Source organism: Bos javanicus, chromosome 3 (genome assembly GCF_032452875.1).
Source record: "Bos javanicus breed banteng chromosome 3, ARS-OSU_banteng_1.0, whole genome shotgun sequence".
Classification (NCBI taxonomy): Eukaryota; Metazoa; Chordata; class Mammalia; order Artiodactyla; family Bovidae; genus Bos; species Bos javanicus.
Genome location: NC_083870.1, coordinates 8,020,349 through 8,044,281, shown reverse-complemented (window position 1 = coordinate 8,044,281; position 23,933 = coordinate 8,020,349). Strand labels below are relative to the sequence as shown.

The following is a 23,933-nucleotide window of genomic DNA, read 5'->3' as shown; positions in this document are numbered from 1 at the left end:
GACTCTTGAGAGTCCCTTGGACTGCAAGGAGATCCAACCAGTCCATTCTGAAGGAGATCAGCCCTGGGATTTCTTTGGAAGGAATGATGCTAAAGCTGAAACTCCAGTACTTTGGCCACCTCATGAGAAGAGTTGACTCATTGGAAAAGACTCTGATGCTGGGAGGGATTGGGGACAGGAGGAGAAGGGGACGACAGAGGATGAGATGGCTGGATGGCATCACTGACTCGATGGACGTGAGTTTGAGTGAAGCCTGGGAGTTGGTGATGGACAGGGAGGCCTAGCGTGCTGCGATTCATGGGGTTGCAAAGAGTTGGACACGACTGAGTGACTGAACTGAACTGATGTATTTTCTTAACTTTTTATTTTATATTGGACTATAGATTGTTAACAATGCTGTGCTAGCTCAGGTGCACAGCAAAGTGATTCAGCCACACACATACATGCATCCATTCTTTCTCAAACTTCCCTCCCATGTAGGTTGCCACAAAATATTGAGCCCAATTCCCTGTGGTACACAGCAGGTCCCTGTTGGCCATTCATTCCAAAAATAGCAGTGAGTACACATCAGTCCCCAAACTCCGAAGCTCTCCCTCCCATCCACCCTTTCCCCACTAACCCCATAACCATAAGTTCTCTAGTCTGTGAGTCTGTTTCTCTTTTGTAAATAAGTTCACTTTTTTTTAGATTCTGCATATAAGTGATATCATATGATATGTGTCCTTATCTGACTTACTTCACTCAATATGACGATTTCTAGGATCATCCATGTTGCTACAAATGGCATTATTTCATCCCTTTTCATGGCTGAATACTACTCTAATGTATATATGCACCATTTCATGTTCTGGCTACTGTCAATAGTGCTGCAATCAACACTGGGGTGCATATATCTTTTGGAAGTATGGTTTTCTCTGGATATATATAAGCCTAGGAATGGGATTGCAGGATCATATGATTACTCTATTTTTAGTTTCTTTCCTTTTTTGTTTGACTGCTCTTGGTCTTCCTTGCTGTGCATGGGCTTTCTCTGGTTTCTTCGAGTGGGGGCTACTCTCTAATTGCAGTGCATGGGCCTCTCACCGCAGTGCCTTCTCCACTTGCAAAGCATGGGCACGAGGGCACGTGGGCTTCAGCAGTTGTGGTGCACAGGCTTGGTCACTCCACAGAATGTGGAATCTTCCCGAACCAGGAATCAAACCCGTGTTTACTCCATTAGCAGGCGGATCCTTAAGCCCTGGACCACCAAGTTGTTCCTAAATTAGCTTTTAAAGTGTTGATGTCAGCTCACTGGAGCCTTGTCACTGGTTAAGGAAACTTATTCACCTAAGAATCAGATAAGGGCTGGAGGTAGATTGGGAGTGGGAGGCGGGGTAGAGTGGGACCAGTAGTAAAGCCTTAGCCGATGGGGCCAAGGGGTAGTTGAGGTTTCTGAAGACCGCAGAGTGTAAACGCAGGTTTTACAGTATCATGTTCTAGAATATTACAGCTTGTTTCCTGAGAAAGCATTTGGGAGAGAGGCCCCAGCAGAGGGCCCCGAGAGAGGTCCCAGAGCATCTTCTGTTCTGGGGATGTCGAGGGTGAGCAAACGGTGACAAGGATGACGACAGAAAGCAAAAAAGGGGAACTGGTGTTGACTGGATACCCACAAAGGATGGTGCTAGCACACAAATTATCTTTTAATTTTCAAAAACCTTGAGTGCAGTGGTTCTCAGCCAGAGGCAATGTTGCCCCCAAAAGCAGATCTGTCAAAGTCTAGAGACATTTCTATTTTCATGATTAGGGGATGTCACTTGGCATCTAGTGGGTAGAGGTCAGGGATGTTGCTGCTGCTGCTGCTGCTTCAGTCGTGTCCGACTCTGTGTGACCCCATAGATGGCAGCCCACCAGGCTCCCCCATCCCTGGGATTCTCTAGGAAAGAACACTGGAGTGGGTTGCCATTTCCTTCTCCAATGCATGAGTGAAAAGTGAAAGGGAAGTCACTCAGTCATGTCCGACTCTACTAAACACCCGATAATGCATGGAACAGGTCCTAACATGGAGAATTATTTGGCCCCAAATGTCAATAGTACTGAGGCTGAGAAATCCTGTTTGAAGGATAGATATATTAATCTTCATTTATACAGATGAGGAATCTGTAGTTCTGAGAAGCTACCTGTCATTCAAAATTAGACTACTACAGCTCCAAAGCCCTGCTCTTTCACCATGCCATGATGATAGGAACAGTGATGGGAATGAGGGTGAGAAAGATAAAGAACCAGGGCACTAGTTGCTGCTCAGAAGATATTTGTTGGAGGGAAGAGTACAAGAAAGACAAAGGGTGATAAAAGATGGGAATGATCATTCTATCGCCACCCTGACACACTTCTCTGTCCTGGTTCCACAATCCAAAATGGAGTCTGGATTATGATAATAAAGGCAATCAAATGATGGGGAAATGTGGCCTCAAGCCCCTCTGCTCAGTCTCAGGAGGAGTCTGACGCCAGTGTCTGCACCTCTAAATGGATCTAGAAGATGGGGAGTCCCCTGGCACACTCTCCTCCATCGCCTTAGAGACAGACAGGGAGTTCTGAGTTGAGTAGGGGTGACCATTCCCCTCTTCCTCCCTGGGGCTGAGCACAGCTGTGGCCCCAGAGGACGAGGAGAATTTGTTTCCCAGTTTCTACATTTTCTGTGAACTTGGAGTGGGACTGAGCCAGATTCATTCTGGGAAGCCCTGAATCTTCTGGGAGGGAACTCCCTAGAGGAAAGAGGGTGGAAGGGGAGGAGCCAATGATAAAGCAACACTTCTTTTCACTTCCTCTTTTGGACTCCAGAATTTGCCCACTGGGTGGAATCTATCAGGCCTCGAGAGAAGCCAGTGCCTGTCGTGCAGGGCTGTCAGAGCAACCTGCTTGCTCCAGGAGGTGATGGGGATCCCCTCATTCCTAGCCTTCCCTGCTGCCAGGAGGAACCGACCTCACTGCACACCCTGGCATCCTTGGGGCCACATGCTACTGTGGACAGCTCTGCCTTTCCTGGGTGAGTGGGGGGCACAGCAGGGACAGTGGATCAGGACGATGGGCAGGTGGGCTTCTCTAAGTCAGCTGCTGCCCCCTGGGTTGTTGCAGAAATAGGAGGTGGTAGCACTGGTTGCAGCTGGGTGGGGTGAACACTGCTGGGCACTGCTTTCTCTGCACCACTAACCTCTCTACAGCCAGAGGCAAGGATGAGGGCTGCAGTGGGAAGCACATCAGGAAAGTCAGGAGGGTGAAGGCAGGCTAATGAAAATCACATTCTGACGACCTTGCTGGCCTTGGGAAATGATGAAATTGGCAGAAGTAGGGCTTTTTAAACATTTTGCCCAATGACACTGGGCACTAAGGCCCCTGGTAATCTGCCACCTCCCACAGCTGAGCCAGCCCTGAGGAATGTCCAGTGACCTAGACTTGAAGGACTGATGATGGCCAAAGTGTTCACCTTCCTTAGAAATGTATGTTTCACTGGGACTAAATCTTAGGCCAGAGGGCCAATGCTGTCTTAAGCAATAAGAGGCGTGAAGGAGCGATAAAAACTGCCTTGGGGAGCAGAGGCCATCCTCTGGGCCTGCCACTTCAGGCAGCAGGGCCTATTCTCTTTCTGTGAAAGGAGAGTCCCCTGGGGAAAAGCGCACGAGAGTCTGGGTTATTCAGGGATGGAGATCAGAAAATATGTTAGCCAGGCAACTCCAGCAGCATCAGTTGTGGGACCAGAGACATCAAGAATGCCTCCTTGCACTGCAAGCATGAAGAGAGGAAAAGATCAGTATCACTACCAAGAGAATCAGAGCAAATGGCTTCAAGTGTCAGAACTGCAGTTTAGTGTCTTTCCGAATATGGTGACAGTAAATTTATGAAGATATCAGTCTGGCCCCTGTGTGGTAATTTTGTTAACGCAGCTGAACAAGTTAAGGCATGAACACCACAGGTGAACGAAATGCAGACATGATGTTAAAGGACCTCAAGAGACTCACGAGAGAGGGAAGGGGATTTGCAAGGGAGAGGGTAACAGGCAGGAAGGCTAGGGGCCCCCACATGGCGGACTGGCTGCAAGTATCAGACACTTTTTTATTTCTCTCTTAAACGGCAGGAGGAAACTACAAGTGTCAGATTGTATTCCCCTTCTCTATACAAAATTAAAAGGAGGTTTCCCTTAAAATTCTGTGTTGCCATGACGACACCGGGTTCCACCTGAATTTAACTTTTCTCAAACCTTGAGCTAACCAATGCGTTTTTCTCAGGGAAATGTTTTTCTTAAGCTATGTTAATGAACTATGTATTTACCTTGGACTCTGTCTTTCTTCAAGTCGGTTTAGCCTAACACTCAGAACCCATAAGAGCTCAACAGACCAGTGTGTTTTCCCAATGGAAATGTTCTTTTAAGCTATGTTAATGAGACTATGTATTTGTTTGGAAATCTGCCTTTCTTCAAGATTCATGTCAATCATTTTATGGCCTGGGATGACTCACCTTGTGCCAATGTTACCTCAAAATGCGCGTTGTGAATAAGGGGCCTGGTACCACTCTCTGAGTTTTGAGACATTTCCTTTCTCTAATCAGCAGGCTGCTGATAGGAATATAACTTCTTGTTAAAAACTAGCAAGGCAGCACTCTTTATGCCCCCTTCTGATGTCTATGTCAGAAGACCAGTCTAAGGAGTGGCCTTCTCTATCTCTTTTATACTTTAATAAAACTTTATTACACAAAAGATCTGAGCAATCATGCCTTGTCACTGGCCTGGATTGAATTCCTCTCCTCCAGAGGCCAAGAGTCCTGGCATCTTTCACGGCTCGGCAACAACCTTTCACAATGTGATTATTTGTAATGATGAATCATCATATCCAAACACCAGGCTGATCTTTGCTTTCTCTCTTGCAGCTCCTGTTCCTGGGAAATGTGGTAAGTACTCCACCACATCCCCTCTGTCCCCCAGCTCTCTCTGCTCCCTGCACCCTGTATGGAGGAACTCTGGAGGCACCAGCAACCCAAAACTGAGGTAGAGCCAGGAAAGAGGAATTGCACCCACAAGAAGCCCTGCACCCCCTTCTCCTTCCTGCTTCCCTTCCACTGAAGCCACCAGGGGTGGGCAGCCAAGGGACACAGATGCCTCAGCCCTCCTGCTTCTGTTATGATGAGACTTCACAGATTCTGTCATAGAAAATAACTGTCCTCTGTCTCAATTGCTTCCTCTTTCCAAACTAAACCACGAGCCCAAGCCATGCAGAATCACATGATCTGCTTAGATTATCCCCATGGGTTGATAAATTGTCCATTTTTCATGTATCTGAAGGCTTCAGGGCCTGTTCCCTTGGACAGAAAGAGGAGGCCGTATTACTGGCTGCGGCTGGGTGGGGTGAACACTGCTGGGCACTCCTTTCTCAGCACCACTAACCTCTCCACCACCCAGGGCTGGTGGGGGTGGGGCTCTCCTGGGTCACTGAATCCAGAGCTCCTAGACTGGCCTTCTGGCCTTTCTCACTCTTTCTGATTCTCCTGAGGCCATAGAGATTCATCTGTGCTTTGGTGTCAGGACAGGTCTATTCTACAGGATAAGGAATGAAGCAGGTCAGAAGAGAAATGTGACCTCTGACTCTCAGCCTGGCACCTCCACCAGGTGGCCCCACTTGTCTTCATCCAGATGGGAAGACAGTTTATCCACTAGTGTCCAAATGCCTCAGTTTATGAGGGTGGGGGAAGTGATTCCCCAAAGGATGTATGTGTAGTGTGTGTGTGTGTCTGTGAGTGTGAGTTCGAGAGAGAAAGAGAAATAGAGACAGAGAGAAGGAACTGGGCAGAGCTCCTTGGGCGAGGTGTACTTGTGTTTCTCGACTGTGTGCTTGCCCCCTCTCCCATTTCCCTACCCCTCCTCCTCTCCTCCCTGAGAGAATCTGGGTTCCTGGGGGCCCTTGTGTGGCTACATGAGTTGGAGGAATTGCCTTCAGGTGCGGACCTGTTCTGGGTTGGGTTCTTCTCTTGATCTCTGCAGCATGGCCACAGTTTTCCATCATCTGAGATTTGGGGTCTGCTTAGGCCCTTGGGGTCCCTTTTCCTCATGCTGCCTCCTCTCTCTGCCCCTCAGCAGATCTCCCAAAAGCTGTGGTGAGCATCCAGCCTGCGTGGATCAATGTGCTCAGGGAGGATCACGTGACGCTGATGTGCCAGGGGACCAGCTTCTCTGCAGGCAACCTCACCACGTGGTTCCATAACGGGAGCTCCATCCACACCCAGAAGCAGCCCAGCTACAGCTTTAGGGCTGGCAGCAATGACAGTGGATCCTACAGGTGCCAGAGGGAGCAGACCAGCCTCAGCGACCCTGTGCATCTGGATGTGATTTCCGGTCAGTGGAGGAGGCCCTGGAGAGTCTGGGAGAACAAGGGGAGATGAAATCTGCTTCCATGCAGAGGTTTTTAGGAAAGGGCAGTCGCCTACTTACTGGAAAGCACGGCTGTGAGTTGTTTGAAGTGATTTTGGTCTACTCATTTCCCTTCTCAACCCACCTCCTCGGCTTAGTATGAGTGGTGAGGTGGAAGTTCCTAAGAGATTTCTCAGAATATGTTGGGCTCCTTTGTCTTGGTGCTGATTGAGCAAGAAGGTGACCAGGCCACCAACAGGCATCTGGGTGTGAGAGAAGCAGAAGAAAATCTCTAATTCATAGAAAGCTTCCCATTTTTATGGCAGAGTCAAATGCACAGACACAGCACAACTGAATCCTGCTGCTGCTGCTGCTGCTAAGTCTCTTCAGTCGTGTCTCTGTGCGACCCCATAGACAGCAGCCCACCAGGCTGCGCTGTCCCTGGGATTCTCCAGGCAAGAACACTGGAGTGGGTTGCCATTTCCTTAGCCCTGGGAATTACTAGCCATCTAAACATGATGATTTCATTCACCTTTGAGCCTCAGTTTCCTCACTTGCTAGTGGAGATACCACTGCCTCCCACATGAGGTCCTGGTGAGAATCAGCATTTCCCTAATCCCTGTCCCCTGTCTGTGCAACTGAGGTGAAACTCGTGTCTTTTAAATTTCTATTTATTTATTCATCTATGGCTGCTCTGTCTTCGTTGCTGTGTGTGGGCTAGTGTCTAGTTGAGGTGCATGGGCTTCTTATTGAGGTGGCTTCCATAAATATAACTTGGTTGGTGTCATGATTTGCTGAAGGGTCTAAGTGTGGTTGACTGGCACACGTGTGACTGTTGTCATTTTTTCTTATCTCCCTGCTCCCTTCCAAGGTATCTGCTGTTTCCTACCCTTTCTTTCCAATTTCAACTCTGCTCTGTCCTATAACTTCAGGAAAAAAGTCGGTGTGGGCTGAGATCAGGATTAGAAGTAGCTACCTAAGCCTCTATTCCCTACGGAACAAAGAAATTAAATATTTTTCCGCAGTAAAAAAATTAAATTTGGGAGAAAAAATACACAGCCGGCTAATGGCCCACCCATGTCACTGCTGCCTTGAGACAAAGTCCCCACTGAATTCCACGTTTACTAACATGCACCAAGTAAACCAATATTTGTCGGTGCCCGTGACTTTCCCCAAGGACACAAGTCTCTGCTGTGTCCCCCTCACATGCTGTCTTCTCTCTCAGACTGGCTTCTCCCCCACCTCCCTCGGGGAAAGTGACTGCACTCCGGGTCCCCTGTATCCTCCTGCAGAGGCCTCTTGGGCCAGAAGGGCTGCAGCTGCGTCTCCCAGGATGGGAACGAGAAGACAAGCATATCTGAACACCTACTGTGTGCCAGCAACTACTGTAGACAGTGCAGCTAATGGTACTATTGTGACTAGTTCCGCATACGAAGAAACTGAGGTCCAAAAGAATTATTTACCCAGGATCACAGGGTGCATACACGAAGGAGCCAGAATTAGAGACCAGGAGTGTGTGAGTCCACATTTACACTCCCCCCGACACACACTGGCCCCCGGAGGGATGGTCTGGGTCTCAGATCTGAGTCAAGACCTTCTGGGTCCTGTGGTCCCTTTGTGTCTTTCAGACTGGCTGTTGCTCCAGACCCCCAGCCTCGTGTTCCAGGAAGGGGAGCCCATCATGCTGAGGTGCCACAGCTGGAGAAACCAGCCTCTGAATAAGATCACATTCTACCAGGATAGGAAATCCAAGATATTTTCCTATCAGCGCACCAACTTCTCTATCCCACGCGCCAACCTCAGTCACAGCGGCCAGTACCACTGCACAGCGTTTATCGGGAAGATGCTACACTCATCACAGCCAGTGAACATCACTGTCCAAGATGGGAATGAAGGTTGTTCAAGGAGATGTACACCTTGGAAAGATGGGTAGTGAGGGGATTACTAATCTTCTGGACTCCAGAATGTTTGTTTTCCTGGGAGTGCCTGTTTAACATAAACAGGAACCCTGAAAGTCCTAGCTTGGCCTGATGGTTGTATGAATGTGAAGCTGTGTTCCCGGTCATTTCTCAGGGATTATAGAAATGGGTGTCATTTATTTGGTGTTTTAACCCTCAGGGGACAAAATCCACCTTTTCAAGCTCCATATCCAATTCCCAGACATTGCCATTCTCCCTCTTTTGCATCTCACTCAAACCACTCTATCACGTGTCTCTCCCGGCGTCTAATGCTTGCTGCGTTTCCCTACTGAGCCTCTCACCCTAGGATCGACTCTTAGCTTGCTGCAGCCATGTTGGCATTAGAACCTCTCTCTACACATAAAGAACTAGACTTCTGCCTGTTCTTGAGAAACTGTACATTGTGGAATCCATATTATGTCCTTTCAGATGGTATCACAGATTATTTATGCCAGCCTGATGTTCATTAGTGAGTACCCAGCCCTGGGTTCAGAGGAGGTGGTGAGTGAAGATGTGTTGATGTCATCTGTGTATTCCCGAGTTCAATGTTGCCCAAAGGCTGTTCCCCAATCACATAACTCTTTGAGAGCCCTTTCAGAATGAAGGGTTCTGTGGTCAAATTAATGCAGAACACACTACATATTCTTTTCCTCTCCTTTTATATTCATAATGCACACCAAAGGCTTCAAGAAGCCCTGTCTCAAAGAAAACTTTTAAATTGAGCCTGGTAAGGCATTTGCTAAACTCAGGTAACCACAGAACCCTTCTTCTTCTATAACTTTTCTTAATGTTCTGCAGAACAGATGTGTTTGAGGTCATCCTTTGGGAAATGCCGATCCAGCACTTTATTTGGGAAGGCAGACAGACAAAGCGATCCACTGAAGACTTCCTGGGGTAGCTGTCTGCTCCTGGCCTTGGCTTGGGTTGCTTTGCAAAGACTCCTCACTAGGGACATGACTGTTCCAAATTTCTGTCTTAACAACTGTAATTTTTCCTATTCCTCTGCCTCTCCGATTAGGTCCAGCAGTTCCACTCATCTTTTCACCTTGGTATCAAATCACTTTCTGCCTGGTGATGGGACTCCTTTTGGCAGTGGATACAGGCCTGTATTTTTCAGTGCAGAGAGACCTTCAAAGCTCCATGGGAGACGGGAAGAATAACAAAGTCAGATGGAGCCAAGACCCTCAGGACAAATGACCCTTCATTCCATGGTGTAACAGCAGTAGTGGCAGCAACTCTTCAGTCCATAACTTTCCTCTTCCCTGGCCTCACTTTGACAATAACCTGGGCTAAGGAGCCTCCAGGGAAAGAAAAGACCTGTGATCTCCAGATCAAGTAGAAGGTAACAGGCCCTGCCGCTGCTGCCACCGAGTCACTTCAGTCGTGTCTGACTCTGTGTGACCCCATAGACGGCAGCCCACCAGGCTCCCCGTCCCTGGGATTCTCCAGGAAAGAACACTGGAGTGGGTTGCCATTTCCTTCTCCAATGCATGAGTGAAAAGTGAAAGTGAAGTCGCTCAGTCGTGTCCGACCCTCAGCGACCCCATGGACTGCAGCCTACCAGGCTCCTCCATCCCTCCCTTCACTGATTTCCCAAAGGCTAAGGCACAGTCCCCACCCATCCAGCTCTACATGGACTCACAGCAAATGTGTTCTCCCAGCTCCTCGCTAGAGGCTCCTCAAATATATGAAGCCTCAGTAAATCCTGGTGCTTCTTTCAAAGTAAATCCAACAATCTTCTCACTTCTCACAGGCTGCAGAAGGGCTCATGGGGGCCGGGGCTGCCTGGAGGGATGGCACAGCCTCAGGAGGGGGGTGGACGTGGCAGCATCTTGATCCAAGCCACCATCCTCTCTTACTTGGATTACTGCAACAGCCTCCTGCCTGGTCTTCCTGCACACAACCATGTCACCCAACAGTCTATTCTCACAACAGCCAATGTGTGTTGTATCTGTCACTTCTTTTCTGGAAGCTATGTAATAGCTTCCCCCTTGCATTTAGAGTAATAGCTAAAGCCTTTGCAATGTTCTACGAGGTACTACATGATCTTGCTCCTCAATGCCTCTCTGACCTCATTTATTGCTCTGTTTTGCTTCCTTGGACACTTCAATTATACTTCTGCTACAGGTTTATGTTATTTACTGTTTCTGAAATGTTCTTACAGATATCCACATCATGCTTCTTCATGGTCTTTACTCAAATATCACCTCATCAGTGAGGTCTCCTTGGTCATTCAACCTAACCTCACTCCTCCACCATCTCCTAATCCTGCTCTCCTGCTTTATTTTCCCCCATTGTTCTCATCTCCAGCTGAATATGTTCAGTTGTTTATTGCTGTATTTTTTCCCCCATGGATGTATCACCAACTGACTACTCCCTCTCTCATTAAAACATGCTCCAGGAGATCTGGGCCTTTGTTTTGTTCACTACTATATACTTAAGAGTCAAGGTCAGGGTCTGGCACATGATAAGACCCTCAATACATATTTATGGAATCAGTAAGTTCTTCAGCATTCAAAATCAGACACTTTTTAAAAAAGTACATCTACTCCATCTTACCAGAAGCAGAAGTCCAATTCAGTACTACTGAACACCCTACTAGATACTACCCAAAATATCCCACTAGTACATGCATTTCAGCTTTGAATGTTATCTGTCTAAACTCATTTTTTACTTTCACCCATCACATCTTGTAAAGTAGTGTATTAGTTGGACCTACTGCCCTCTAATTGAATGGACTTTCTAATCCTGTACAGTAGCCGTGGAAAGCATACTAAAAAGAGAGTTGAACAACTTGGATTTGTGTTTCTACCATTTGCTAGGTGCTTTGTCTTGAAGAATTCATTTAACTACTCTATGAATTAGATTCTTCTTCTGTGAAATAGTGATATCTTTATCTCCCTCCCCAGGGATATCATGTGAGGTTAAAGTGTAACAACATACATGGAAGCATAATGTCTTTGGAACATAGTAGATGTTTAATAAATGCTTATGGAATCTGATGTCTTCAGAGCACACTATTTGGCTGGCACTTTCCCTTTAAATAGATAATATTGCTTTTACTATAGTAACTGGGGGAAAAAAAAACATAAGAAGGTCTAACTTGGAGTAGGGACGAAATCAAAGGTAGAACTGTGGGTGAGTTATGTTTCTGGGGCTAGTCACATTGGAAAAAAAATGGGGATAACCCTGTTTGACTAGCTCTAGCCAGTATACTAAGCTCATATGCTGTAAAAATACAATCTTAGTGGCATAAATCATCAAAGGTTTATTTCTCACTCATTTTCTGCTATATACGTGGAAGACTTCCTAAGGAAGCTCTCTCTCATGGGATGGCTCAGGTTTATACTATACTTTGATTTTAACACCAACTACCACACATTGCCAAAGAAGGCAAAGAGAACAGTAACAATTAGGACAGTAATTAAATGCACTCTGTCCAAAAGTAACATACACATACTTAAATTTCATTAATTGAAACAAGTTGTACGACCTGACCTCAAGAGGCATGCAATTGCAATCCTTTTTTGAGGCTGAAAAGAGGTGACTCATACATATTTTTAAGCATCATCGATATCTAGCACACTAAGGCTCCTTACTGGACTGTTGTTAAGTAATATTAGATAATAAATATTATCTATTTAAATGAATAAAGTATATGTGGCACCGTAGGATAGACATAGCAGATCACTCCTCTTTTTCTTATCAACAGAAGCTTGATTTTTTCAGATATAGAGCAGGTACATAGTTTAGGGGAAACAGGAATCCTCTTTTGCTCCTGGATGAAACCAGAGACTTCTACAGCTATAGAACGTCTTAGAAAAGATGAAGTTCAATCTCCTCATTTTAAAGCTGAGAAAGCAATGAACCAGATGGTTGAAATGATTTGTTCAAGGATGTACAAGTAGTTGGTGTCACAGATCTGTACATACCGTAACTGGACTGCACTGCATAATTTGTTCTACAGCTTGTTTTAGAAGCTGTAGGACTCTTGGAACTTGGAACTCTTGGGGGTAGATGTGTAGGGCTTTTGAGGCTGCTGAGGGCTGGGAGAGAAAGTTGGAGCAGCTTGGACAAGGTAGTCCCTGAACTACAGGGCACAGACCCCAGGCCAGGCCACATCTTTCTTTCTGAAGTGAGCACCCTTTTTTGCAGGGCCTTGCCTAAAATATCCTGACTTTTGACACACAGGCCTGGGCAGCCTAAACACTGAGAGAGAATGAATTTAAAGCTGACAGCTTCTCTCCCTCTTGGGTTATAAAAATAGGTTCCTTCTTTTTGAGGATGTATAGTTACTCTAGAACAACCTTTATGGAAAAAGAATCTAAAAAAAATAATGGATATATGTAATTGTAAAAGTGATTCACTTTGTTATACAGCAGCAGAAACATTTAAAAACAACTACACTCAAATAGAATTTTTTTTTTTTAATGAAGATCCACTTTAGAAGTTGAATTAAAGAAAAAAACCAGAAAAAATGTTAAAATGCGGGTATACCCTGAAAGAAAAAAGCAGGCTGCATTGGCCGGGAATCGAACCCGGGCCTCCCGCGTGGCAGGCGAGAATTCTACCACTGAACCACCAATGCTACTTCTGTGACAACAGTTCACAACACTGTGTCTTACCATCATCTCTGACCCTAGGTCCACTCCGTAACAGAAATCTGACCGCCCCTCTTAATCACAATTTTGAAAATACAGCCTTCATGTTTCAAGACTAAAATAATAAAACTTTAAACCTCTGTCCTTGAAGCCATGGCTCTAATGCTTTCGGTTTTTCTAGAGCCGTTGGACTCAAAACCGCCCTCTTCAACCAACCAGAGGGAGAACAAGTTTTCACCTTACCATTCTTCTGCCCCAACCGCTCGCCCTTAGAACAAGCCGGGAGAAGCTGGAACTTTCTCTGCAACTCTGAGTCAGACGCTGATGGGGCCGCCGCTCCCTGCACGGCCCGATCCGCTCGAACCTTCTCCCGGAGTCAGCGCAGCGCCTCCTGGGCTGAGTCAGCCGGAGCGGGCGGGCCGGGCGGCTCTGGGCTCGCCGCGAAGGCGCTAGAAGTTTCGCGGCGGCGGCGGCAGCGGGAGGAGGCGGGTCTTCCGCAACTGGATAAAAAGCTCTTGGAGCCGGAGCCGAGCAGATCCGAGCTGGGCAGGCAGGAGAGAGGCGCCGCTGCGTACACCTACACTGCTGAGCAGCACCAACTTTCGCAGGTTCCTGCATCCATCCGACTCTGTATAGCACTGGTCGCCGGGAGCGGGAGAAACCACAACCATGACCGCCGCGAGGGAGCTGGCCATAGGCATCGACCTGGGCACCACGTACTCGTGCGTAGGCGTGTTTCAGCACGGCCGGGTGGAGATCCTCGCCAACGACCAGGGCAACCGCACCACCCCCAGCTACGTGGCCTTCTCAGACACCGAGCGGCTGGTGGGCGACGCGGCCAAGAGCCAGGCGGCCCTGAACCCGCACAACACCGTGTTCGACGTCAAGCGACTGATCGGGCGCAGATTCACAGACCCCTCTGTGCAGTCGGACATGAAGCACTGGCCCTTCCAGGTGGTGAGCGAGGGCGGCAAGCCGAAGGTGCGCGTGTCCTACCGCGGGGAGGACAAGGCGTTTTACCCCGAGGAGATCTCGTCCATGGTGCTGAGCAAGATGAAGGAGACGGCGGAGGCATACCTGGGCCAGCCCGTGAAGCACGCTGTAATCACGGTGCCTGCCTACTTCAACGACTCGCAGCGTCAGGCCACTAAGGACGCGGGTGCCATCGCGGGGCTCAACGTCCTGAGAATCATCAACGAGCCCACGGCAGCTGCCATCGCCTACGACCTGGACCGGCTGGGCGCCGGAGAGCGCAACGTGCTCATTTTCGACCTGGGTGGGGGCACCTTCGACGTGTCGGTCCTCACCATCGACGCTGGTGTCTTTGAGGTGAAGGCCACGGCTGGAGACACTCACCTGGGTGGAGAGGACTTCGACAACCGGCTGGTAAACCACTTCATGGAGGAGTTCCGGCGGAAGCATGGGAAGGATTTGAGCAGGAACAAGCGGGCCCTGCGCAGGCTCCGCACGGCCTGCGAGCGCGCCAAGCGCACCCTGTCGTCCAGTACCCAGGCCACTCTGGAGATCGATTCCCTGTTTGAGGGTGTAGACTTCTACACTTCTATCACTCGAGCCCGCTTTGAAGAACTGTGCTCGGACCTCTTCCGCAGCACCCTGGAGCCGGTAGAGAAGGCCTTGCGCGATGCCAAGCTGGGCAAGGCCCAGATCCATGACATTGTCCTGGTGGGTGGCTCTACCCGAATCCCCAAGGTACAGAAGCTCCTGCAGGACTTCTTCAATGGCAGGGAGCTGAACAAAAGCATCAACCCGGATGAAGCTGTGGCTTATGGGGCTGCTGTGCAGGCAGCCGTATTGATGGGGGACACGTGTGAGAAGGTGCAAGATCTTCTGCTGCTGGATGTGGCTCCCCTGTCCCTGGGGCTGGAGACAGCTGGTGGGGTGATGACTACACTGATCCAGAGGAATGCCACTATCCCAACCAAGCAGACCCAGACTTTCACCACCTATTCAGACAACCAGCCTGGGGTCCTGATTCAGGTGTATGAGGGTGAGAGGGCCATGACCAGGGACAACAACCTGCTAGGGCGCTTTGAGCTCAGCGGCATCCCTCCTGCCCCACGTGGAGTCCCCCAGATCGAGGTGACCTTCGACATTGACGCCAATGGCATCCTGAGTGTGACAGCCACTGACAGGAGCACAGGCAAAGCTAACAAGATCACCATCACCAATGACAAGGGCCGGCTGAGCAAGGAGGAGGTGGAGAGGATGGTTCGTGAGGCTGAGCAGTACAAGGCTGAGGATGAGGCCCAGAGAGACAGGGTGGCTGCCAAAAACTCTCTGGAGGCCTATGTCTTCCATGTGAAGAGCTCCTTGCAAGAGGAGAGGCTTAGAGATAAGATTCCTGAAGAGGACAGGCGCAAAGTACAAGACAAGTGTCAGGAAGTCCTTGCTTGGCTGGAGCACAACCAGTTAGCAGACAAAGAGGAATATGAGCATCAAAAGAGGGAGCTGGAGCAGATCTGTTGCCCCATCTTCTCCAGGCTCTATGGGGGGCCTGGTGTCTCTGTGGGCAGCAGTTGTGGAGCTCAAGCCCGACATGGAGCCCCTAGTACTGGCCCTGTCATTGAGGAGGTTGATTAAATGGCCCCTCTGGACGGGTCAGCTGAGACTGCAAGGGCTGGGTTTGTGGACTTTCTAGACTTTCTACTGTGATCCTGCCCAACTTAAGGGGTAGGAGTGGAGGAGAATCTTACCCTCAACAGAGAATTTTTTTTTTTGGTCAGTATGTTTTATTATTGAGATATTTGTCATTTGACTTATAAAAAATCTTCTCCTACATCAAACAAGCAGAAGTAAAATCATTATGAACATTTGTGTGGCCCTTTAATATTGCTTTTACCTACATTTAATGCATTTTGTTACTTGCATGTATGGATTTGTTATATGAAATAATAAAGCTAAATAAACTTTTAGAATTTCTTAGTTTTCTTTCTATCCAATTAAGTAGACGAAGGGGCAGGGCTTTCAGAAGCAGAAATATTGGGGTGGGTTTTGAAGGAGGGATGGGAAGAAAATTCATGAGGCTATGTGCATAATTTCTATAAAGGAAAGCAAGAGGAAGAGTTTGAGGAAGGCACACTGAGATAGTATTGAAGTGTGAGGAGAGAGGAGAGAATTGTGATATTGTGTTGAAAGAGGGAGGGAGGTGGAGTTGGAAAAGCAGAGAATGAAGAGAAGCAAGTTTTGGCAAGACCCTAAGATAAAAATTCTGTATTGGGAGCTTAGTTTAGTTTTTCAGTCTATGTGTCCTAATACACGGACAAAAAGTTTATATGCTAATTATTTGCCTCTCATAATGTGACCTTATTGTTCTTTTACCGAACAGACCCCAAGTCCTGGATTCTGGGGAATAGTATTTGTTAGATTAAGAGAGTAAGTCTATTGGTATAATTAAAATTATTATTGATCTTAATCTGTGTGAGAGGAATTGCATGGTCCCATCTGCTTTGTGCTGATGGCCCTAGGATGATGACGATGATGATGGTGACAGTGGCAACTGTGTAGTAAGATGGCTGTACTGGAACCAGACGGGTGTTCCTTTATCTACTCCGCAAGTTAAACTCTGAGCTTCAGTTTTCCCTTCTATTTAATGGGGATGATGATCAAATAATATCTCAGATGTGTAATGAGGGTACAATTAAATAAGTATGTGAGGAGTGAAGAAGAATGTTAGGCTAGGCATCTAGTATTGAGCAACAAATATTCACTATTACTAATTATTACTAATTGATTGTCGACTATGTACAATCTAATCATCACAGCAACATAACAGTGTATTATCTCTTTTGAAAGTGAGGATCCAGAGGCTAAAAGAGGTTAAACAATTTACTCAATATCCATATCTATTAAGTCAGGGAACGTGGGTAGTGGGGAGAGTTGAAATTAAGAACTATATCCTGCCTGCTTCTACATTCCGTGCACTGTTAACTCACAAACAGACCATTAAAAAAAAGAAAGATTTCCCCCAGATGTTGTGAAATTGTACATATTATTCTTTTAGAACACAGTTGGACACGGAGCCCTGAGAGAAAAAGTATGTTTTATTGTATCTTTGCATTATTCATTAAGTGAATATGTGCTTTTTATAGCAAGTGACTGAACCAGGGGAGTATCCTCAGGCTCAACTTTACTGCCAGTTAAATGACATAAGAGAAGGATAAGTTTGTGTAAGTTAGTTCCCAATCAGCCCAAAGACTTATTTTTATCTCAGAAATGAAGGTGGCCTTGGTTAGAGGAATGCTACATTATATTTAGCTAAGGGTGATCTGTTGCAGGTTGAGAGGAGATTGCAGTAACGACCCACCTGTAGTCTGGTTGTCAGCTCACATTTTAAACTGCGTTTTCCTGCACCTGGCCCAAGTCTTTTGTGACTTGTTTTACATTGAAAGAACCTGCAAAAAAGAGATGATCTCACACACATATTCTGTATTACACTTCCCCTTTCCTGAATGTCCTTCCCACTTCCAACACTGACCATCGCAACCTGTTTGTAACTTCTCAAACAGAATGATGGCACCTACGTTTGGATAGTTTCCTCACATTTCAATAATCTCTCTCTCTAAACAGACACAGGTTATAAGAAGGAGAATTCCATCATGCTTAGTTGTGAAAACACTTCAGATCTCATTTGGATGGTATCTATTTTTCTACAGAGAGATTTAAACAAACTAACCACTTTATTACCAAAGAACGGCAATGCCAAAGAATGCTCAAACTACCGCACAATTGCACTCATCTCACATGCTAGTATAGTAATGCTCAAAATTCTCCAAGCCAGGCTTCAGCAATATGTGAACCATGAACTTCCAGATGTTCAAGCTGGTTTTAGAAAAGGCAGAGGAACCAGAGATCAAATCGCCAACATCCACTGGATCATCAAAAAAGCAAGAGAGTTCCAGAAAAACATCTATTTCTGCTTTATTGACTATGCCAAAGCCTTTGACTGTGTGGATCACAATAAACTGTGGAAAATTCTTCAAGAGATGGGAATACCAGACCACCTGACCTGCCTCTTGAGAAACCTATATGCAGGTCAGGAAGCAACAGTTCGAACTGGACATGGAACAACAGACTGGTTCCAAATAGGAAAAGGAGTACGTCAAGGCTGGATATTGTCACCCTGCTTATTTAACTTATATGCAGAGTACATCATGAGAAGCGCTGGACTGGAAGAAGCACAAGCTGGAATCAAGATTGCCAGGAGAAATATCAATAACCTCAGATATGCAGATGACACCACCCTTATGGCAGAAAGTGAAGAGGAACTAAAAAGCCTCTTGATGAAAGTGAAGGAGGAGAGTGAAAAAGTTGGCTTAAAGCTCAATATTCAGAAAATGAATACTGTGGCAACTGGTCCCATCACTTCATGGGAAGTAGATGGGGAAACAGTGGAAACAGTGTCAGACTTTATTTTTCTGGGCTCCAAAATCACTGCAGATGGTGATTGCAGCCATGAAATTAAAAGATGCTTACTCCTTGGAAGGAGAGTTATGACCAACCTAGATAGCATATTGAAAGGCAGAGATATTACTTTGCCAACAAAGGTCCATCTAGTCAAGGCTATGGTTTTTCCAGTGGTCATGTATGGATGTGAGAGTTGGACTGTGAAGAAAGCTGAGCACTGAAGAATTGATGCTTCTGAACTGTGGTGTTGGAGAAGACTCTTGAGAGTCCCTTGGACTGCAAGGAGATCCAACCAGTCCATCCTAAAGGATATCAGTCCTGGGTGTTCATTGGAAGGACTGAAGCTGAAGCTGAAACTCCAATACTTTGGCCACCTCATGCGAAGAGTTGACTCATTGGAAAAGACCCTGATTCCGGGAGGGATTGGAGGCAGAAGGAGAAGGGGACGACAGAGGATGAGATGACTGGATGATATCACCAACTCGATGGACATGAGTTTGGGTAAACTCCAGGAGTTGGTGATGGACAGGGAGGCCTGGCGTGCTGAGATTCATTGGGTCGCAAAGAGTCGGACACGACTGAGCGACTGAACTGAACTGAACTACTTCATCTACTTCTGAATGACTGTTGCTGATGCTTTAGATACTTTGGGGATTGTTTCCTGTTAATGGGCTTCCCTGGTGGCTCAGAGTTAAAGAATCCCCCTGCAATGCAGGAGATGCAGTTTGATCCCTGGGTTGGAGGACAGCATGGTATTTAAATGTCATTGTATTGTGTATATATAGTCTTAGTTTGATTACTGTAATCACAACTTTTGTGATTACAATATTAATTTGTTTCCCAAAATATTGAAACAAAATACATTCCATTATTTAAAAAATCAAAACTTCCTACAACCCTTCCAATGAAAAATCAGCAGTTTTGGGAACTCCCTGGTGGTCCAGTAGTTAGGACTCTCTACTTCCACTGCCTTGGCTGGGTTTCTGTCCCTGCTTGGGGGAGTTAAGATCCCACAAGCCTCGTGGTGGTGGGGGTGGGGAGGCAGAACAAGAATAATAGCAGTTCCTTGCCCCACTCCCAACTGCTACTATTCCTAACAGGTAACCACTGTTAAGTTTTTTGTTGTTGTTGTTAAGACCTTTTTATTTTGCAATAATTTTAGACTGACAGAGAATTGTAAAGATACTATAGAAAATCACTGTATATCCTTCATCCACCTTCTCTTAATGGTAAGGTCTTACATGGAGCCTTGGAACAATTAAGCCCAAGCTCTGCAACTACTGAGCCCACATGCCACGACTACCCACGCCTGCACGCTCTAGGGCCCTTGAGCCACAACTAATGAGTCCCCGTGCTGCAACTATTGAAGCTGGAGCACATAGATCCTCTGCTCTGCAGGGAGAAGCCCAGCTAGAGAATAGTCTGCCACTCTCTGCAATGACAGAAAGCCCACATGCAGCAATGCAGTCTCAGCATGGCCAAAAATGAATGAATGAATAAATAAAGAAATAAATAAAGCAGTGTCCCCCAAAATTTCACATTTTGATAAGCGCTGGTTAGGTATTTGGCAGAAAATACATGAAAGTCGCTCAGTCGTGTCTGACTCTTTGTGACCCCATGGACTGACTGACTATCCAGTCCATGGAATTCTCCAGGCCAGAATACTGGAGTGGGTAGCCTTTCCCTTCTCCAGGGGATCTTCCCAACCCAGGGATCCAACCCAGGTGGATTCTTTACCAGCTGAGCTACCAGGGGAGCAGATTGTCGCCCAATTTGGGTTTGTCAGACTTCTCATGATTAGAGTGGGGGTTTGGGGGCAGTATATCACAGGGTGAAATGCCCATCTTATTGCATTATATCAGGAGGTATGTGATACCAATATGACTCAACTCTGGTGATCTTAATCTTGATCATGTGTTTAAGGCTCAGCTTTGTTATTTTTTCCCTGTCTCTCTTATGGATACACTCTTACCTTCTTTAGTTTAGACACAGTATCTAATTTAACTTTTTGTCTCTGTTTTAAGCAGACTGGCATACTGCAAGTGCTCAAATGATACAGAGTAAAAGGTGGCAAGGGAAAGGATATTCCAAGTTAAAGATTTAAATTAGACAGACCAGTGCTTTCAAACTTTATTATGCGTGAGAATCATTTGAGAATCTTATAAAATGTGGATTCAATAAATCAGAGGTGCAGCCTGAGATGTGTATTTCTAATAAGCTCCTAGGTCATCTCACTCAATCCTCACAACAATTCTGTCTCCATTTTACAACAAGCAAACTAACACTCAGAAAAGTCAAATACATTTCCCAAGGTTATAGTCTAGTAAATAACAAAGAATGTAAACTTTCACTAACCAACCTAAAGATCCTTCCATCTTCATGCTTATGAACCTCACACATTCAGCCTCTTCGGATTGACAGTTCTTCTCTCTTCTGCAAAGGACAACATTTTTCTATAACCAGTTCCTCTCAAATGAGAAAGTGGCTTGTTTAGGTCTTGAAGAAAAAGTTCTTGAAACAACTCCATGCGTTTATTTTCCCTTTCTATTACTTTCCCCTGGGTTTGGTATGTTGATTTCTTTCCCTGGTTTTTGGTGGTACAGCAAGCCTTTTGAATAAAAATTGGTGGTGGGAGCAGTTTGGCAAGATGGTGGGGAATCAGAGTCTCACCAAAGCTTGACACTACAATCTTGAGCACAAAAAGACTCGGGTCAATTGCAGTTTAAGAGATCTGGATTGAGGGCTTTTCTCCATGAGGTGAATAAGCACTGAGAGACTGGAGTCTAAAGGAAAAAAAGAGGGACTCTCTTTCCCGCGTGCGTGCGCTCTTTTCTCTCTCTCTCTCTCTCTCACCCTCTCTCTCTCCTGCTATCTTCTAAATAAAATGGAGCTGTAACACTGAAAAAAAAAAAATAATAATAATAAAGGAAAAAAAGAAAAAATTGTAACTAGGGATAGATCTAAATTGGAGAAGGAATTGGCAACCCAATCCAGTATTCTTGCCTGGAGAATTTCATGGACACAGGAGCCTGGTGGGCTACAGTCTATGGGGTCGCAAAGAGGCAGACACGACTGAGCGACTAACACACAGCACATACATAGAACCAAATAGATTCAGTTTTATATTCAAAGCGAAGCACATTCTTCATATGTAGATACGGAGCATTAAAAAGTGTTGATAAAGCGTTGATTAAAGAATAAAGTGTTAATTAATCAATAGTCGTTTCTCCACGAATTCAATCCTACTTGTTCATTGGAAACAAATAAGAAAAGCCCGAAGAAAATAACTGGATGTTGTCAGAAGTGGGATTCGAACCCACGCCTCCAGGGGAGACTGCGACCTGAACGCAGCGCCTTAGACCGCTCGGCCATCCTGACACACGTAGAATCGGCGTTCTTATTTTCTTCTAAGACTGTCAAAAAGTGCTGTAGCATGGTTAGTTTCTCATTTTAAATTACAACTCCTCCCTGGACTTCTTCGCAAAATAGGGAAAATAAAACTGTTTCTGACTCTTTTTTCCTACGTTATCACCATCCTAAATTGCAAAGATCCATTTCTCCAGTGTCCCTCTCGCTCCTTTTCTCCGGAGACCTAGCCACACCAGAGTGGACTCCCTTGTTGGCTGCTCTCCCTCGGCCCTTTCGCTTCAAATCGCCCTTACTGAATGCAACACCCTGTGGATCTAGTCCTGGGGCGGCGCCAAGCGGCGGAGCAGGGAGTTCGGATGACAGAAGGCGGGGGCGTGGGTAAGAAAATGCTCTGCCAAGCGAGGCATTGGCTTTCCCTCCTGGCTTCTCGCTGTTCCGTCCTTCCAGCTCCAGGCCCCTGGTGGTCTCTGCGTTTCAGGCCCTAGTCCTTAGTTGGCGGGGCCGATTAAGAGGAGTAAGAACGGGGTCCATCCTCGCCTAGAAAAGGCTCTGTGTATTTTGGGGTTTCAGACACAGAACAATACTAAAAAACATTTGCAGATTCATAGTCTCTATTACTCTTATACGTGTAATTCGAAAAGTTTGCCAAGCAGGCGTTGGTGGTATAGTGGTGAGCATAGCTGCCTTCCAAGCAGTTGACCCGGGTTCGATTCCCGGCCAACGCAGGGAATCTTTTCCTTCTTTCACTCTAACTAAATTAAGAGAGAGAAGTAGAGCGTGCGATGTAGTTTGCAGTTTAAAGCCTGAGCGAAACTGAGAACTGAAACTAGAACTGCAGCCGTACCTCACTTTCTCCCTTGACCTCATTCTCTGTCCAGCTACATTTTGGAGGGATTCGAATCTGAAGCGTTTCTTTTCTCTCTTACCTTCCCTCCTGCCTTCCATTTTAAACTTTCAACTCTTGAGAAATCTTTGGGATCTTCCGGATGTCCTGTCTGAAACTGAGCTTCAGAAACGGGTCATGGTTTTATACTTCCGAGACAGATACGGTAGCTACAAGCTGTTGGCCACTTGAAACTGGCGAATGTGTCTGAGGAACTGCATGTAAAGGCTAGTTAATTGTAATTAATTAATTGAAATAAATTGATGTAAAAAGTTAAACAGATACTCCATTTACCTATTGCGGAACGTTAACGTACGTTACGAACAACTTGGTACGTTATGAATCCACTTGAATTTCAGTTGTGAATGTCATGAAATCTAAATATTAGTCATTTTTTTCCAATGAAAATTTAACGTCTGAGTTGAAATGTGGTATCTGTAAATGAAAAATACTTACCAGCTTGAAAATTATGTAAAAAAATCCAGTTCTTATTTCGAGATTTTGGGTTAAATCACATATATTATTAAAAATATCACCTGTTTCTTACTTTTTAAGTTGGCTATTAGAAAGTTTAAATTACACGTAGAGCTCCCATTATGTTTCAATTGCAATGTGACAGACTAGACACAGTAAAGAGACAAGTTGAATAACAGCCATTTTTCAAGGAATGACGATGGCAGTTTAGAAGTAACTTCCTAGTGAGCAATTTTACACACGTAGTCGTCGTTTTCCTCGTTAGTATAGTGGTGAGTATCCCCGCCTGTCACGCGGGAGACCGGGGTTCGATTCCCCGACGGGGAGACGAAAGACTGTTTTATTTTGTCCCCCCACTGCCAAAATACAGACTAACCAACTTTCGGAGAAGGCAATGGCACCCCACTCCAGTACTCTTGCCTGGAAAATCCCATGGATAGAGGAGCCTGGTAGGCTGCAGTCCATGAGGTCTCGAAGAGTCGGACACGACTGAGTGACTTCACTTTCACTTTTCACTTTCACGCACTGGAGAAGGAAATGGCAACCCACTCCAGTGTTCTTGCCTGGAGAATCCCAGAGACAGAGGAGCCTGGTAGGAGGCCGTCTATGGGGTCGCAGAGTCGGACACGACTGAAGCGACTTAGCAGCAGCAGCAGCAAACAATTTTAGGCTCTTTCCAAGAGTACTTCTCTTCCATGCAAATTTCTTGGCTCCTGGGCAAGAGTACTAGTTGCTGCGGTTATTTGGAACCCCGGTTCTGCGTTAAATGCATCGAATCATTAATCCTGCAATCAAGTTTCCACCTCCTCTGCAGTTAAGTGGGCCATCCCTATTGTTTACCTGCCGCACACTTT

The 23,933-nt window shown here is 46.2% G+C and overlaps 2 protein-coding genes and 4 non-coding genes across 10 annotated transcripts; 4 read left to right on the top strand and 2 right to left on the bottom strand.

The window, feature by feature from the left end:
• The first annotated feature begins 2,741 nt into the window (after positions 1 to 2,741).
• Positions 2,742 to 11,330, top strand: FCGR2A (Fc gamma receptor IIa). Of its 5 annotated transcripts, none has more exons than XM_061400492.1 (6): positions 2,783 to 3,022; positions 4,897 to 4,917; positions 6,098 to 6,355; positions 7,999 to 8,265; positions 9,127 to 9,222; positions 9,347 to 11,330. In XM_061400492.1, the coding sequence occupies exons 1-6, from the start codon at positions 2,911 to 2,913 to the stop codon at positions 9,523 to 9,525; spliced, it is 933 nt and encodes a 310-aa protein (XP_061256476.1). In that variant the 5' UTR covers positions 2,783 to 2,910; the 3' UTR covers positions 9,526 to 11,330. The 5 variants fall into 5 exon arrangements, with proteins under 5 accessions (XP_061256474.1, XP_061256475.1, XP_061256476.1 ...); XM_061400493.1 differs by having other exon boundaries at positions 2,786 to 3,022; positions 6,101 to 6,355; XM_061400490.1 differs by having other exon boundaries at positions 2,742 to 3,022; positions 9,127 to 11,330.
• A 1,515-nt stretch (positions 11,331 to 12,845) lies between these two features.
• On the bottom strand, positions 12,846 to 12,916 carry TRNAG-GCC (transfer RNA glycine (anticodon GCC)). The gene has a single exon. It is a non-coding gene; the product is annotated as a tRNA-Gly (tRNA).
• Positions 12,917 to 13,461: 545 nt separating this feature from the next.
• HSPA6 (heat shock protein family A (Hsp70) member 6) lies at positions 13,462 to 15,865 on the top strand. Its single transcript, XM_061400489.1, has one exon. The coding sequence runs from the start codon at positions 13,599 to 13,601 to the stop codon at positions 15,528 to 15,530; it is 1,932 nt and encodes a 643-aa protein (XP_061256473.1). The 5' UTR covers positions 13,462 to 13,598; the 3' UTR covers positions 15,531 to 15,865.
• Positions 15,866 to 21,648: 5,783 nt separating this feature from the next.
• Positions 21,649 to 21,731, bottom strand: TRNAL-CAG (transfer RNA leucine (anticodon CAG)). Its single transcript has one exon. It is a non-coding gene; the product is annotated as a tRNA-Leu (tRNA).
• Positions 21,732 to 22,375: 644 nt separating this feature from the next.
• TRNAG-UCC (transfer RNA glycine (anticodon UCC)) lies at positions 22,376 to 22,447 on the top strand. The gene has a single exon. It is a non-coding gene; the product is annotated as a tRNA-Gly (tRNA).
• An 887-nt stretch (positions 22,448 to 23,334) lies between these two features.
• TRNAD-GUC (transfer RNA aspartic acid (anticodon GUC)) lies at positions 23,335 to 23,406 on the top strand. Its single transcript has one exon. It is a non-coding gene; the product is annotated as a tRNA-Asp (tRNA).
• Positions 23,407 to 23,933: the final 527 nt, after the last annotated feature.